The sequence below is a fragment of the Zophobas morio genome, unplaced genomic scaffold, assembly GCF_036711695.1.
Source record: "Zophobas morio isolate AGI-343-1 ecotype UQ-CSIRO unplaced genomic scaffold, CSIRO_AGI_Zmor_V1 ptg000005l, whole genome shotgun sequence".
Lineage (NCBI taxonomy): Eukaryota > Metazoa > Arthropoda > Insecta > Coleoptera > Tenebrionidae > Zophobas > Zophobas morio.
Window position 1 is genome coordinate 12,322,880 of NW_026972110.1, and position 17,929 is coordinate 12,340,808.

General features: G+C 35.2%; 1 protein-coding gene and 1 long non-coding RNA gene across 11 annotated transcripts in view; one reads left to right on the plus strand and one right to left on the minus strand.

The window, feature by feature from the left end:
* Nucleotides 1-17,929, minus strand: part of LOC135122764 (tyrosine-protein phosphatase corkscrew) — a 41,266-nt gene continuing 23,337 nt past the window's right edge. For 2 of the 10 annotated variants that reach the window (XM_064047176.1, XM_064047180.1), the window contains 8 exons: nt 15,033-15,195; nt 14,807-14,983; nt 14,606-14,756; nt 14,140-14,555; nt 13,888-14,089; nt 13,682-13,833; nt 1,356-1,576; nt 1-960 (listed from right to left, as the gene is read on the minus strand). In XM_064047176.1, the coding sequence (XP_063903246.1) occupies nt 837-960; nt 1,356-1,576; nt 13,682-13,833; nt 13,888-14,089; nt 14,140-14,555; nt 14,606-14,756; nt 14,807-14,983; nt 15,033-15,195 (1,606 nt within the window). In that variant the 3' untranslated portion in view covers nt 1-836. Of the gene's footprint in view, nt 961-1,201; nt 1,298-1,355; nt 1,577-5,937; nt 7,008-7,623; nt 12,016-12,069; nt 13,164-13,681; nt 13,834-13,887; nt 14,090-14,139; nt 14,556-14,605; nt 14,757-14,806; nt 14,984-15,032; nt 15,196-17,422; nt 17,480-17,929 lie in introns of those variants that run through there. The other 8 variants (XM_064047179.1, XM_064047178.1, XR_010279455.1 and 5 more) reach the window with 8 other exon arrangements.
* On the plus strand, nt 5,176-6,341 carry LOC135122770 (uncharacterized). Its single transcript, XR_010279460.1, has 2 exons — nt 5,176-5,586; nt 5,649-6,341. It is a non-coding gene; the product is annotated as an uncharacterized LOC135122770 (long non-coding RNA).

A 17,929-nucleotide genomic window follows, 5' to 3' on the forward strand; every position in this document is an offset into this window, starting at 1 on the left:
GATTTCTAAACATATATTGTAGACAGGAAGTTGACAAAACCTTTGATTTGACTAAGACAGTATACTTATTGTAACAGAAAAAGCAAACATAGCACCAGTTTATTGTATAACATCAAATAATAAGGTCGCTTTTAAATTATTTAATGCAAATATTCTATTTAATACAAGATACAATATTGTCAAATCTGCATTTGATACAGGTGGTAATAATAAACATAAACAGCATCCCACCTGTCCAAATAGGTGTATCACTAAATGTGCCTCAAGTATAAATAATTTAGCAAAAATATAAAAATACACAAATTTACTTAAAATTAAACATAATCACAAAAATCGCTCAACGACTTGCGAACTAAGCTTAGATTTTATCAGTGATCTTTGGAAATGAAAATAAAAAGTAAGCTTGGCTTAAACATACTTACCATTAGGTCTAGTGGAATCGTTTTAAATAACGAACATTTAGGCTGAATACAAGCACATTAACTAATAACGAATGGCAAATAAAACATAACATAAACATTTGTTAATCCAAGAGATTCGGAATAACATACAAGTGAGGGATATTATATTGAATATATACAACTTTGTGCTCTAAAAATAAAATCTTGGGATTTTAAGGTAGTGTTACTTATAATAGGGCTGGTTTTGTGGGCAAGTAACACTAATATAACTCTTCAGGTCATAAATACTGGCATTTTCATAACAATGACACATTAACTAGGCTCTTGAACAATGTACGCATCTTCTTGTATATAATATGTAATTTGACTTGATAAGTTTTTCTAGCACACTGAGAAGGTACATGAAGTAAATTTGAAATTAAATGTTCGTTTACGTCACGTTGCCTTTCGAGGCGGCGGTGGCACGGGGCAACCCAAAGAACTCGATGTTCCCGAATGTTTCCGTTCGCTGACAGGAATGTTCTCATACAGAGTTGGTTTCACCAAGTCTTCAGGCGGTCTGCAACAAATATTTCCGATCTCAACAACGACATCTACGTTAGTGGCGTTAATCGTACGTCCTACATTAACAACACCAAAACCTTGGCAACACAAATTAGAAACAACAGAGTTAGATTGTACACATGTATGTAATGTTAAATGACGATTTTAAAAGTGGCAATTCGAAATGATCATGAATATGACTGCGGAGAAATGCCAGTTGTAGTCAACAAAACATACAATTTTACGAAAAAACTTACAAATTTTGGTTACAGGTGCCACCAAGGATCAAAATCGTCAATTAATAGCTAACGGTTCTACTACACTACACATGACACTCAACATCTAAAATGAGCCTGCAACAACACCACCGTTCACAAAACCAGCTGCTAAGATGATGTCCAATGGTCTTACCTAGGCAATGGAATTTCTGACACAGCTCGAGGAGGTTTCTTCGTTTCTCCCCTCAAAATCACAGAATTTGTAGAAACCGGGAAAAGTGATGACGACGTGGAAGACCTACTCGACAGTGATGTCGTACTTCCTAAACCACTTGTTGCCGACGAAGATAACGTGCTGCCCATATCACTGCTGTATCTAATGTTTGTATATTCCCGGCCGATTTGAATAGATTTCTGCAAAACACATCCAATGTTTCAACTAATTTTCAACAATTAACTCGAAGCATGTTAGATCAAAAATTTAGAATGAACTTTTTAGTTGCGTTGTTTAGCATTAGAAGAATCTTGGCCATACTTTACGCAATTTTTTTACTTTTGAAAACCACCCAACAATTCAACAAATGATGTAGATTGAAAAATAGAAACTTGGAATTTATTTGTGACTACGCTTTCTTTCTACTATATTTCTACAGAAGTGTTACACGAATGTAAGTTTACTAGTTATTAAGAAAGATCTCTTTAACCCCATCCGAACAGATACCTAAATGACAAAAAAAAGGATTAAATTAATTTCAGTTCCCCATGACCTGTCACTACGAAAACCAAAAGTGTCCCCCAACCTTATCTACTTCTAGGACCGTGGTTTAGACATTTGGTTTTTTTTTTTATCAAAAGAGTGTCGGATGTGTCATGAAAGTCATATTCCCATTGCTTTTCATTGATCTATGAGAACCTGATTTGTTCATCTAGTCCGAAATTTTTTGGAAACGACTGTATATTTTAAATAAGACAGTGGTTGCGCACCATCTTGACTAAAAAAATTGGTTTAAGGTTATTTCAACAGCACTTTCCTCCCCCATGAAGTACAATAAAAGTACAGGTTCTTTGATGAATTATAAATTTTAACTTTGAGAATTTTATTTTGTTATAATAACCCCTATAAGTTACAATTCATTAAAGTACGAGTGAGTTTTCCTCATAACAAAATTTTGTGATGGCGTCATCAATTCAATTAGATGTAGTGTAATAGTAATAACAGTATCGTATTCTCAAGTTTTTGTGAACAAGCTAGTATAAAATTTTATGCAATTTGATTTTTTTTGCGAAAATTTAGATGTCTAAGGTAAAAAAAAATCAAAGCGGATTCATAAAGCACAAGTACAGGAGTATGTTATTTTATAAAATTTCGACGACAATTACTATACATACTATTGAGGTGACGTAATCAAATTTTCGTTAGTGTTTTACCACCTTCACTACCTTCCTATCATTCTTAACATTCATATAAAATTTGCCATGTCAGGTGGGCGATATAAATGCAATTTTTATATTATGTACTTCTATTATACAATTGTGTTGAAAATTAAAAACAAAATTGTTGCTTAGAGTAAGCAGTTTCAAATATTCCATGTATGTGGTTTATTTCATTTTTTAAATATAAGCTGATTTCTGTTGATTCCTGACTGAATAACTGTACAAATTATCTTAGTTTATTTAACTTACGCAAAATAAAACAGTTTTCCTTAATTCTTTTTTTAAATATTAATCTTGTCAGTTATATTTTAAATGAACACCCTGCGACAAAAAAATGATTAGTTAAAGGTTATGTTGACACTGATTTACATCCAATTGATCACCCAAAGCTTACCAAAGCCAACTCTAAATCACCTTCATTTTCCATCGTACGGTATATGTTTGTAATACAGAAAATTTTCACAATTCCATACGTAAAAATACCCAGTGCCTATTAATGTTTGGGATTTTTTGTAAGGTTGACAACCTGCCATCTTTCCACCACCGTTTGTTACGCGCTCGTATGCGAAAAGTGTCAACTCGAACTGACACACTGGCATTGCTGCCAATAATTCAGAATTACCAACACAAAAATTTGCTTCAATCATCACGAGTTACCCGGTACTTCTAACCTTATGGTACCATATGATCGAAAAAAATCTTGACAAGTGTGCTTTGGATTTTATTAAATAATAATAACAATAATAATGAAAATGTTGGTATGTAGTGTCATTATTTTTGACTGACGTTATTAAAATCTGTCAATTCGATGTTGTATGATACAGAATGAAGGTCGATTTATAAACTTTGGGCGGAGCCAAATTACAAAATCGATATTTCCTTATACAAATTTTCTGTTTTAAGCATGTTTTATGTTTCATCTTGAAAAAAAGAAGTCTACACATATTAAAACAAAATGGCAAAACGTAAGCCCGCCCACCCGCCGTGTCTCAATTGTGATGATTTTTTTTTATTCGCCCTGAACCAAGGGCACGGAACTTAACTGCAAACTACTTATTTCTTTACAAGAAATTAAAAACATGTTTTTGAGTCTCGTGTTGTTCAAAGAATACTATGTATATTAAGGAAAATAAAGGCAAAATATAACCCCCTCCTCTCACTTGTGATGATTTTTTTTTATTCTTAGAAACTTAAAACACGTTTAAAATTGTAAATTTTTGTAAGGAAATATGGATTTTGCAATTAGACTCCGCCCCCAAGTCTGCCAACTAATAAAAACTTCATTACTATTTAGATCAAAGCAGGTATGGGTGGGGGTTAATCTTTTGCTTTAATTTTTTCTTAATATATGTACATAGTATTCTTTGAATGACACGATATTCAAAAACATGTTTTACATGGTAATTTCTTGTAGAGAAATAATAAAGATTTTGCAATTAAATTCCGCTCCTTTGGCTCTCGACGATTAAAAAAAATCATCATAATTGAGATAGGGCGGGTGGGCGAGCTATATTTCGCCTTTTTTTTTTAAATATACGTAGCCGTTTGTTCAGAACAAGAAACTTAAAACATGTTTAAAATGGTAAATTCTTGTAGACAAATATGGATCTTGCAATTAAGCCCTGTATGACAACGAATGAAAAATCCATCACAGTTGAGAATTGAGATCGGGGCGGATATGGGTGGGACCTAACCTTTGGCTTTATTTTTTTCTTAACATACATAGTATTCTTTGAATACGATACACACAAACATGTTTTTAATTTCTCGTAGAGAATGAAGGATTTTGCAGTTAAGCTCCGTCTTCTTGGCTCTCAACGAATAAAAAAAATATATTATGCCTTTTTTTTCTTAATATGTGTAGACTTATTTCGACATCAAGAAACTTAAAACATGTCTAAAATGGTAAAGGTTTGTAGTAATCAACTTAAACCATGGCCGACTAGTATAAAGATTATGGCCTGTCCAAAGGTACCATACGTGCTGCCATCTATTAATAATTCAAAAACGACAAAAGAATTATTAACACTTTTTGAAAGGCACAAAGGCATTCATACCGAAACAAACGACCATTACAAGTTTTGAAGTCTCATAATGTCAAATCAAATTAAAATTTTGCTAAATTATTAAGTGTAATTATTAATAGATGGCAACACATATGATACCTCTTGGACAGGCCATAATCTTTATACTAGTCGGCCATGCTTAAACTTAACCCCTTTAAATATTGCAAAAGTTGACATTGATTTACATAACTTCAAAATATAAACATAACACTTATCATACGGAAATAAAAAAAATCCAAAGCACGCTTGACACATTTTTTTCAATCGTATGGTAGGTTCATCCAAAAATTTAGCAAGAACTTTGTTAAAAACCTACATTGGCCTATATTCCTTCCCTTTAATTAATATTTACAAACGTTCCTTGAATTTTTCCTCTTTCTCTGGTAGCTTTTATCGTATTTTGTCTCTCATTCTAATCAAAATTTTAGATAATGAACGACTTTACGAAAGGACAAGCATATTACCCATTTTTTCTATTGTAAATTTTGTACAGGCTTTCATTAATGTTTGATATCTACAGTTAAATCCATAAGGTTGTAACCACTCGTTAAATTGTAAGGTTGGCATTACAGCCAATGGTGTTTTTCACATGAACAGATTGGTAGCGGCGCATATGTCAAAATTTGACAATTACGCACGAGAGAGTTTTATTTAAATATCTCACAGTTTGTTATTAAACCATACCATTGAAAAATGGTACCGACACGGCATATTGTGGTAAATAAGCAGATGAAAATGGCACTTGCCAACTGCCACAATGAATTGAAACTTGCTTATCCCCAAGCATCCTCCCGAGAACTTGAATTCAAGCTTGTAAAAATCTTTTCAGTATGTAGTTATTCTTATACCATGGAAAGAGAGTACTATACTATGAGAGTAACGTATCGACATTCGGAACTTTTTTCATGTTATTACAACATGGTGGTATGTCGAAGGACTTTTAGTTTTAACTATCTCAAGTTGAAAGTGTATATCTCGCTTTTTAGTACAACATTGTCTTTTCAAGTTTTATACCCACTCTTTATATCCTACACAATACAACTAAATGTCCCTCATTAAATTCAAGCACTGCATACTTTCCCTGTAAACTTATCATTAATTCCTATCCTTTCCATAGTGTTCTCGATGTCAAGCCCACAAAATTATAACCCAACACCAATCTGGAGAACCGTTACAAGAAGCAAAGTGGAAACCAAAACAAAAATCGCAGTGGTATTCAAATTTGGAACTTAAAGAAGATCTAACCTACCGTATATTTGACAAAAACAAAAAAAATGAGTTTTTTACTCTTCAGGATTTGTTTATTTTTGCGAAAGAACATCCAGAATATACAGCAAGTTTAAATACTTTACGTTGAGTATTAAAATCCATGGGATTCAGATTTAAGAAAGTTAACAACAGAAAAATAATTGCTTTTTGGTTATTTGGTCTATGTGTTCCCAATGTTTCTAACCACTCCTGTAACAGTAAGTTTAAATAAGCCGTCAAATTATTTTCAACATACCTATTATTTTAGCCTCTGAATTTTGTGAAGTTACATTTTGTTCATTATTACCACTAAAATCGTCAGGACGGAGGAGCATAGCCAGACCTATCGCCTTCAACCAAATCCCTTGTACATTTTGTAAATAATAAGTAGTACCAAATATTAGAGTTATTAAACATAACATTAAAGACTTGTTGGTGTCCCATTTTTTTGATGAAAAATTGGTCATCCATTGCAACTAATTAAGGTGATCTACCCATTATAGACAATTTTGGTGTTGCTCGCGAGATTGATCATTTCAGTCGAGAGAGCTGATCCTTCGAGTCATAGTTAGCCACACATATAATTATCACGTATACTCATGTACCATGGTAGAAGGAGACATGGTATAGGCATACGCATCGGGTGTGACGTCAAGTGGGGTGAAATTAGCGCGAAATTTAAAATACAATTCGTTATCCGACAACTAATTGACGTATTGGACAGAGCAATGACAACTCAAGCTGAAATTCCCTAGACTTCCCTAGCGAAGCTCACAAGAATCACAAGGTCGTTGATGCCACCTAACGTCACAAATGGATGCGCAGACCATTTTTAAATTGGTACATCGGATGCCTATACCATGTCTCCTTGTACCATGCTCATGTACAATAATTTAAACAAATTCTGAATATGTCAGTTATTCCCCATCTGTAAAGTAATTTTTATGAAGCAGCAACAATAAATAAATCAATTCACCTTGTTTTTTTACCAGCCCAATATTTGATTTCATTCGTGACCACAATATTTTTGGGTTCATTTTATCGTAATTCGTAAACGTATCGACTGCAAGTCTAAATTACAGCAGGTGGCATTCTTTCTACAGATGAAAGATAAAACACGTTTCTACAGGGTGTCCCAGAATTCGCGCCATTCCCGTGAATGACATGTTCCCTGTCCCGAACTGTGCCGTAATTCGCAAAAAGAATTGTCCAGGCTTTAACCGTGTGAGAACTGGAAGGCGATTAAGTTGACCAATAGAGAGGCTGCTTTTATATCCGAACGTTTCTATGTTCAAAGTTACCTATGCCAAGAACAAAAAATCGGGTAATACTAAAGTTGAATGAATTTTTTCCGAATCCCCCTCCGTCAACAAAAGGAAACAGAAGTGTGGTTATAAATTTAATCATTTTGACAATTGTTTGTCATAAACTGTCACGAAGTTCATCACTGACCTGAAGAGATGCTTCTGCGCCAAAGATGACTGATTAATATACACAGAGACGTCAAGGTTTACTTTAAGGCAAGTAGCATGGGACAGAAGTTATTTCTGCTGCCATTCTAGTTAAATTGTGTTTAACTGGGCTGTACATGTCATAAGAGAAGCTGTTTCATTTCATCGTAGGCAAGTAATACATTTGTTACTATTCTACATAGTGTAGATACCGAAGAGCAGGTATTAGAAGTCATTTTCTTAGAGCCCCGTGAATAATGTGTTGTTCTTTTTAACGAAAATTAGTACATTTTCAGAATTCACTATGCATCATATGCCTGATATTAAGTTTATCGTTATTTCTAAAAAAGAGTACCACATGTCCATTCAAAGAACGTTATTAAGTGTACTAAAACATAAATATCGCTTTTGATTAATCGGTGCTTATGATTTTCAATAAACAGTATCAATTTTTACTGAACAGCTTTGTTGCTGATACCTAATCTAAGCAACGAAAAAAGAGACGAGATTCCACTTCTCTGGTGTATTAAGATCATAGGTATGTGCTGTGGTGTCAATCATGTGGGGGAGATACTGAAAACTGAGACTTATTCAAGAATAATATTGATGTTGCACATGATGATTCAAAACAGTTTCTTTAAAGTTGTGAGTACTTTCTAGAGATTGAAAAGATACGAATAAAAATTATAACAAAAATCGTTTAGTTGCAATTTTTGTTAAGAACAATACAAACTATAAACAAATCAGTACCAATACCACTAAGTTATTGATGTCTTATTCATACTAGTATAAAGAATATTTGGAAATGATGTTAATTTATGGAGAATGTAAGGCGATCAGGTAACACAAACGGCCCCACTTAAAAAAACAGGAACGGAGTTTAGTGATAATTTTATCAGATGCATTAAAATTTTTACCACAGTAGTACCATTGATATATTCCAGCCCATAGATTAATAGTAAATCGCTCCTGATATGCTCTCACCCTAGTGAGATGTGGATTTGCGTGTGCCCAGAAATGCCAATTGTGTGCATTAAACATTCCTTCTCGGGAAAATGAACATTCGTCGGTGAAAAGAATGCGCAGTGTAAAATCAGGGTTTAGTTCATTTTGTCGCAGTAACCATTGAGCAAAATGTACTCGTCGCGGGTAGTCGGTTGGTCGCAGATGCTGCACTCTCGTGTAATGGTAAGGATGCAGTCTTCTCTCTTGAAGAATACGATGAGTGGTCGATCTTGAGCATCCACTCATTTGCGCTACGTAGAGGACACTTCTCCTAGGATCCGCTTCCATGTTTTCTAACACTTGCTCTTCAGCACCTACACGTACATTCCGTAGAGCCCCAGCACGGCCTTTCCGACTAGGTTGAAAAGATCCATCTTCTCTTGCTCGATGTAACAATCGGTGAAACACATGTTGGTCTAGGTGCCGACGATTATTCACGGGGCTCTAAGAAAATGACTTCTAATACCTGCTCTTCGGTAGCTACTCTATGTAGAATAGTAATAAATGTATTATTTGCCTACGATGAAATGAAACAGATTCTCTTATGACATGTATAGTCCAGTTAAACACAATTTAACTAGAATGGCAGCAGAAATAACTTCTGTCCCATGCTACTTGCCTTAAAGTAAACCTTGATGTCTCTGTGTACATTAATCAGTCATCTTTGGCGCAGAAGCGTCTCTTCAGGTCAGTGATAAACTTCGTGACAGTTTATGACAAACAATTGTCAAAATGATTAAATTTATAACCACATTTCTGTTTCCTTTTGTTGACGGAGGGGGATTCGGAAAAAAATTCATTCAACTTTAGTATTACCCGATTTTTTGTTCTTGGCATAGGTAACTTTGAACATAGAAACGTTCGGAGATAAAAGCAGCCTCTCTATTGGTCAACTTAATCGCCTTCCAGTTCTCACACGGTTAAATCCTGGACAATTCTTTTTGCGAATTACGGCACAGTTCGGGACAGGGAACATGTCATTCACGGGAATGGCGCGAATTCTGGGACACCCTGTATTTATCGTTGCTCTTGTATTATAATTACCATGAAGACTCAGGTTATCCTGTTTTTATTGAAAATTGTTTATCAGTTTTTACAATATTGCGACAAGTTACAATGATAATTATGAAATAACCTGTGCAGGAGTGCAAGAATTGCAGTGAAGTCGAACGTAATCATGTGTCGCGAATACATGAATGAACTGACATTATATTGACAGGTCACCAAATATGTCACCAGGTTATTAAAAGACAGATTTACACTGAATAATTTTTAAAAATTTACACTAGGGAGTGGTTACAACCTTATGGATTTGAGTTTAGTAAGCCATGCATTTTGAAAATCAGTTGGTACTTTCTACGCATCACTACTGCTTTATCGTAAAATTCTAATACGTCAACTAAACTGCCAGTAGTACCAACTTATAAATATAATGTGCGCCCCACTAGATGTCAAGCATTAATGAAAGCCCTGTATTACTGCATTTTGGAAGCAAGCAACTCCAAAAGAAAAAAAAAGTTATTGTTATATTCATTTCTATTAAAACTGGTATCAATTTTAGAATATTCCTGAACAGAATTTATTTTACATAATCATTCATTGTATAATTTGCTTCCGTTCAGTGATTTGAGCAGTGAGTCGAGAAAAAAATATCCCGCATACAAGTTCTGTAATGCTTTTCTTTTGGCGGTAACTGTTTAAAAGGCTGAAAAAATTTGTAAAAACGTAAACACCTCCCTCCCTGAATAAATACATTACTAATTGAATCGTACTCGTTTTATTTACATGCGACGAGGTTTTTCTCTTATTAGTACGTAATTATGGAGATTAAAACAAAACAAACAAAAAAAACACATGCCCGTATTCAGTATCAAAGAGTTTGTAAATGAGATGTGATGAGAAACCTTTTCATGTTGTTTAAACTTTGTAACTGAAATTTTCTATCTGCTATAGGCATTCAATTTTAAACTTGACTGCCCACAATATAAAAAGCAAAATATTATTTTATCAGTTCTCTTATATACAGGGTGTCCCAGAATTCGCGCCATTCCCGTGAATGACATGTTCCCTGTCCCGAACTCTGCCGTAATTCGCAAAAAGAATTGTCCAGGCTTTAACCGTGTGAGAACGGGAAGGCGCTTAAGTTGACCAATAGAGAGGCTGCTTTTATATCCGAACGTTTCTATGTTCAAAGTTACCTATGCCAAGAACAAAAAATCGGGTAATACTAAAGTTGAATGAATTTTTTCCGAATCCCCCTCCGTCAACAAAAGGAAACAGAAGTGTGGTTATAAATTTAATCATTTTGACAATTGTTTGTCATAAACTGTCACGAAGTTCATCACTGACCTGAAGAGACACTTCTACGCCAAAGATGACTGATTAATGTACACAGAGACGTCAAGGTTTAGTTTGAGGCAAGTAGCATGGGACAGAAGTTATTTCTGCTGCCATTCTAGTTAAATTGTGTTTAACTGGGCTGTACATGTCATAAGAGAAGCTGTTTCATTTCATCGTAGGCAAATAATACATTTATTACTGTTCTACATAGTGTAGATACCGAAGAGCAGGTATTAGAAGTCATTTTCTTAGAGCCCCGTGAGTAATGTGTTGTTATTTTTAACGAAAATTAGTACATTTTCAGAATTTACTCTGCATCATATCCCTGATATTAAGTTTATCGTTATTTCTAAAAAAGAGTACCGCATGTCCATTCAAAGAACGTTATTTAGTGTACTAAAACATAAATATCGCTTTTGATTAATCGGTGCTTATGATTTTCAATAAACAGTATCAATTTTTACTGAACAGCTTTGTTGCTGATACCTAATCTAAGCAACGAAAAAAGAGACGAGACTCCAGTTCTCTGGTGTATTAAGATCATAGGTATCTGCTGTGGTGTCAATCATGTGGGGGAGATACTGAAAACTGAGACTTATTCAAGAATAATATTGATGTTGCACATGATGATTTAAAACAGTTTCTTTAAAGTTGCGAGTACTTTCTAGAGAGTGAAAAGATACGAATAAAAATTATAACAAAAATCGTGTAGTTGCATTTTTTTTTAAGAACAATACAAACTATAAACAAATCAGTACCAATACCACTAAGTCACTGATGTCTTATTCATACTAGTATAAAGAATATTTGGAAATGATGTTAATTTATGGAGAATGTAAACGCTATGCAGCCACTGCTGTGTGCGAATATACAGGTCTTTTCCCCAATCATCGGCTCCTTGACCAGCATGTGAATATTTAATGCGCACAACTGGCACTTCTGGGCAAACGAAAATCCACATTTAGCTAACGTGAGAGCATATCAAGAGCAATACTATTAATCTATGGGCCGGAATCTTTGTACTGTAACGTTATTAAAAAATGTGCTCAAAATGATCACCATTAACTTCAATGCCAGTTCTAGCTCGTCGCATTATGTTGTGTTGTATATTATTTAACATAGATAGATAGACTCTTTTCAATGTTCGCCGTGCAAGTATCGAATTATGTGGAGGAGCGCCGTTGTGCTGAAACCACATATTCCGCCGTACATTCAAAGGAACGTCTTCCAACAACGCCGGAAGCTCTAGTCGTAGAAAATTAGCATATGCCTCCCCATTAAGGTGATCAGGTAACACAAACGGCCCCACCTAAAAAACAGGAACGGAGTTTAGTGATTTTATCAGATGCATTAAAATTTTTACCACAGTAGCACCAATGATTCCAGCCCATAGATTAATATTAAATCGCTCCTGATACGCTCTCACCCTAGTGAGATGTGGATTTTCGTGTGCCCAGAAGTGCCAATTGTGTGCATTAAACATTCCTTCTCGGGAAAATGAACATTCGTCGGTGAAAAGAATGCGCCGTGAAAAATCAGGATTTAGTTCATTTTGTCGCAAAAACCATTGAGCAAAATGTACTCGTCGCGGGTAGTCGGTTGGTCGCAGATGCTGCACTCTCGTGTAATGGTAAGGATGCAGTATTCTCTCTTGAAGGGTACGATGAGTGGTCGATCTTGAGCATCCACTCATTTGCGCTACATAGAGGACACTTCTCCTAGGATCCGCTTCCATGTTTTCTAACACTTGCTCTTCAGCACCCACACGTACATTCCGTGGAGCCCCAGCACGGCCTTTCCGACTAGGTTGAAAAGATCCATCTTCACTTGCTCGATGTAACAATCGGTGAAACACTTGTTGGTCTGGGTGCCGACGATTATTCACGGGGCTCTAAGAAAATGACTTCTAATACCTGCTCTTCGGTAGCTACTCTATGTAGAATAGTAATAAATGTATTATTTGCCTACGATGAAATGAAACAGCTTCTCTTATGACATGTACAGCCCAGTTAAACACAATTTAACTAGAATGGCAGCAGAAATAACTTCTGTCCCATGCTACTTGCCTTAAAGTAAACGTCTCTGTCTCTGTGTACCTTAATCAGTCATCTTTGGCGCAGAAGCGTCTCTTCAGGTCAGTGATGAACTTCGTGACAGTTTATGACAAACAATTGTCAAAATGATTAAATTTATAACCACACTTCTGTTTCCTTTCGTTGACGGAGGGGGATTCGGAAAAAAATCATTCAACTTTAGTATTACCCGATTTTTTGTTCTTGGCATAGGTAACTTTGAACATAGAAACGTTCGGATATAAAAGCAGCCTCTCTATTGGTCAACTTAATCGCCTTCCAGTTCTCACACGGTTAAAGCCTGGACAATTCTTTTTGCGAATTACGGCACAGTTCGGGACAGGGAACATGTCATTCACGGGAATGGCGCGAATTCTGGGACACCCTGTATATTACACATCAATCAAAAACCAAGTAGGAGCGATCCACTTTCCAACACTGTTGTTATGTTCTTTTATTTCTCGTCTAATTTATATTTTCATAAAAAAATTTCAGTTCTCTCTTCCACCCTTTGTGATTAAAATGTGTGTAAACGTAATGACAAAAAATAAATTGTTTATGTAACGTTATTTTAACAAACAAGATATTTTTAATGTGGAGAAGAGTAGAAATTTAGGAGTGTAATAAAAAAATAAAGATATTCTACGTTTACTGAAAAGCCAATAACTTTTTCGCTGGTGGTATTTTCCGTGTTTACACAGACTCAGAAACGCACTACAACAGAAATAATTCCGTTGGAAAGACAAACATGTGTTACGTCATTTGTTGTATGTATGGCTCTTTCAACTTATAGTGACTTAAAATTAAGTAACAATTTGCAAACTGTTAAAAATGGAAATTTGCCATTTCAAGCTATTTGTCATTATTTATAATTTGAACCAAAATAAAGAAAAAATGACTCACTTGTTCAGCCTTCATCCTTTCAGTAGTGGTCTCTATGTGGTGTTGTACTGCTAAATAAACAAATTTATATTGGGCTTCAGTCTGTACCATCCCAGAACGTTGGGATCTAACCATTTGTATTGTGCGTTGTATATCTATTTCACAGTCTAAACCTAAACAAAATCACCACCGTCATCGAGAGTTACTCACAAAAGTGAAAAACCTACCATACTTCTTAAGCTGGTCCAATATCATATCAATAACAATAAATGTGCCTGTTCTTCCAATACCGGCAGAACAATGCACTAAAATAGCACCTGGGGGATTATCTGGAAGCTCTTGCTGCAGACTCTCTTGTCTCTTATTAACCTCATGAAGAAAATTTAATACACAGCCTGGGTCTGACGGCACGCCATGATCTGGCCATGCCTGAAAGAGCGACCTTAATGTTTGGAGACACCTCAATAGAACAATCTTACCTGAAAATGGTATTGAAAAACTTTTCTCTCGCAATTCAATCCATCCATGCTAACTAAAAACTCTCTCAACGTGTAGTGGGGGCTGGACGATTCCATCAACATTTTAACTTTGATTTTTCCGTACTCTTTCGTTCCTTGATCAGGCCAGTACCTCGCACACTTAGTTTTGCCCCTTTCAGTCTCTTTCGTGGTCATTACTATTACTCTACAATTTTCCTGCCAGACCATCTGCCAAAAATCGGCGATCGTAGAAGGTAAACAGCCTTGCGTTGCAATATAAACTTTTCCACTGGGATCACTTCCTAATTCGTTCGCCCCACTGTAATCAGCTTTCCATCTGATGTAGTTAGCGTTAATATAATCAGAACCTGGCACGTTGGGGTCCACATCTTTTAACTTCACTCTGGTATCGTCGACTAAATTAAGGACGTTAAATTGGTTCCGGTTACTCCTATACTATACTTACAAGGCAATATATTCTTATATCTATTTTTGTTTCGGTTTTCCGGCTTAACGCCCTCTTTTCTGGAATACAGATGTTTAAATTCTTGTTGTTGCAACGACTCGAACTCCTCCCAAAAGCCGGCTTTGCCCATCCCGTTCGGCCCATTCTCGCTCTTAAATCACTCCAGTCAAGTCATTTATCTAAGAAGTATGTCGCACTTACCTGCAGTTGTTTGACTCTTGAGTGAATCCCTGAAGCATTAATTCTGGTAGCATTGAAAGGTTGTTTTAGATGGACAACCGTCCCTGAAGTTTCTACCATTGGGTTCTTTTTGTAATACTCAATGAGTTCCGCTAAACTATCGAATTTCTCCCCTCCTCCAACATCGTATCGGTTATCCTATAAAGTTACCATAGAATGCCGGACTCGGATGTCCATGATCACTTACCGAATATCTAATCATGACATGAGTCACTTTATCGTCGGTTCTAACAGAAAGAACGAAATCGCCCGGAGCCGACTGACTTTCTCTGACTAAAAAGCTTCCATTTTTACCCCTGTCTAAAATTAGTTTTTCTGCTTCCTTTCCTGACAGGTGTCCATGAAACCATCTGCAAATGAAAATATGGCTTTGATGCGCATTCTACGTACACAATAACTTAAGTTTTTATGGCACGCATTTGCATATTCATAAGTTTTAATTAATATGGGTATTGAACGATCGCATTACGTAACGAAAACATACTTTTGCACTTTTAGATTTAAAATTACGGCTACTGGCACCAATTTGCTTGCACTTATGCACCGACTTAACGAGACTGGCGCAGATATCTTTCGAATTATGTTTATTACGTGCGATTTTTCACGTAACTAATAAAAATGCACATACGAAATGAACCCAACTATCAGTACTACAGTCGTTCGAGCTACAATAAAAGCACAAAAAATACCTTACATACTTGTAGCAGTGGAATAATATTTGCGATGTAGATAACATAAGCAATTTGCATCAAATACTTGAACTATACGCATAAAATGAATATAAATTTCAACTTGTCGCCTAATTGCAACAGGATTACACCTTACGGAATCCCACTTGAATATTGAGAAGGCTGTTCCATCTAATGAAATCCTCCCAACACACTTTTATGTGTTTACATAATATTGTGGACCGCGTAAACAAATACCTGTTTGTTTACATTTTACAGCTTTTAGGTGAACAATATTGGTTCATTAAACAACAACATAATTGCCTTGCTATAATGGGGGAGAAAAAATTGTTTTGTAATATTTCACACCGTTAGCACATCCTTATCATTCTTTGAGCCATCGCGTGATTGTCACTCATTTTTTTTTTTTATTGTACAGACGTAAACTTCCACAGGTGATTTATGCCGGTGAAACCACATCAACTTAATTAGTGCGTTAAAAACCGTGGCATTTTTAACATGAGAATTGCGATGTTGCATTTTAACAGAATTAATTGAATGTATAATTACAGGTATGAGAAACCCGCTACAGTTCATGTAGGTGCATTGTGCGAATAAATTTACCCGAAATAGAAAGGTTTACCCCGGTTCACACTATTACTACATTATACGGGTTCTTTGCGTAATGTAGGTGAAGATTAATTTAATTTCTAACCTAGAGCCACATTTTCATGTTAAATTGACTTGGATTACTCGAGAAGATGAAATTAGAACTTGTAAATTTACATATTTCACAAATACGCGAACCTTAATGTGAGACTAAAATATGGACCGGTTGGTTTAATCTCATAATCTATTGTATCTAAATAAAATTGAATCGGTGGATTACAGTTAACGACGATATAAATTCACGTAATATAAAGTTCTGGCCATATTTTAACCATTTGGTAATTATGCGAAACAAGTGGGCGTCATCAAAAATACGTCCCACTGAAAGATTTCGAAGATAAATCATTGGTAACATAATAATGAAAAACGTGTTAGTGACGTACCACTTATTACACCAAGCTGAAACATTGACTTTTTTTACAATAACAGACTCCATAAAAGTAATGGTAATGAATAAACAAATATCTGTGGTTTTATTACTGACCATCACGCCATAAGAAGCTACATGATGCATATTTATCGTTGTGGTCAATGGCGATTAATACTCTTGAAACATATTAACGATTTTAATTTTTCATTTCTGTGATAACTGTTAATTAAAGATCGCGATAGATAGTGGTAGAAGTTAAAAAAAACTTTGGTAATTAATCGTATACCAGGTGTCTTTGATTTTATTTCCTCTTGTATCACTGAATTGCAACTATGGCGTAAAAGCTAATTTTATTATTAAATTAAAAGCAATTCTTTTAATTGGTTTTAAACAAGTTTTGAAATAGCTAAAATTTTATACGTTATACATAAGCACGTTATCGTACTCGTATTGTAATTCAACTCGGCTAAGGTCTCGTTTCATATTCGAATATTTCACCTGCGACCTAACAACTATTAGCAATGTTAACTGAATATATCGATGCAAAATAATTCAATTTTTAAGCGTCACGTCACAAACTTGTTTACGCCCGGTCTACTCTCATGTCGTATGAATTTGACATTGTAAATATTCAAGTACAAAACAGAAAAAAATTACCATTTATTTGCATACAATTTTTCTAAATTACGTGCATTTAACTTGTTTTTAAACTTAACTTTTAAAGCATATCAATATTTCAACTAACAAAATTGACATTTTTTGAGACACCAGTACAGTTAGAAGTACACAATTTACACAGGAAAAGTGCAGTCAAGTGCAAAAACTGCAAATTTACAAAAAAGGTCACAATCAAAACTTTGCAATACTTACACGTGTTTCACGCAAGGCTTTCCTCCCCTCAACTTTTTTATCTCTAAGGATAAACTGCTAAAATTCAGAAAAGCCATTCGTAAAGAATATTTAAGTATTATTAGACCGCACAACATTTTTTAAGAAATGTTTCTGAATTTATAACAGAAACACGCTTTCCGAACTTGGACCTAGACTAATTTTCTAGAGATTCGAGGTTTCACCCACTTTCGTAATTCAGGAATTTGGGACCAAGAAGAACCGAAACGTTTGGGATAGAAAACTATCGTTCTCTCAAAATTTTCATGTCTTATTTCCAAAGCCCCGAAGATCCTCTGACGAAAGTTGGCGAAACGTCGACTCTTTCCAAAATTAACACGGTCTAAACTTGGAAAACGTCTTTCTGTTATTAATCCAGGCCGTGAAAGCTTTCGATTCCATTGTTTAACTAAATTGTATTATATTACATTGTATTATTTACAAGAATTTAGGATTTCGGTACGTAAGAAGTTGTAGAGATCAATTTGG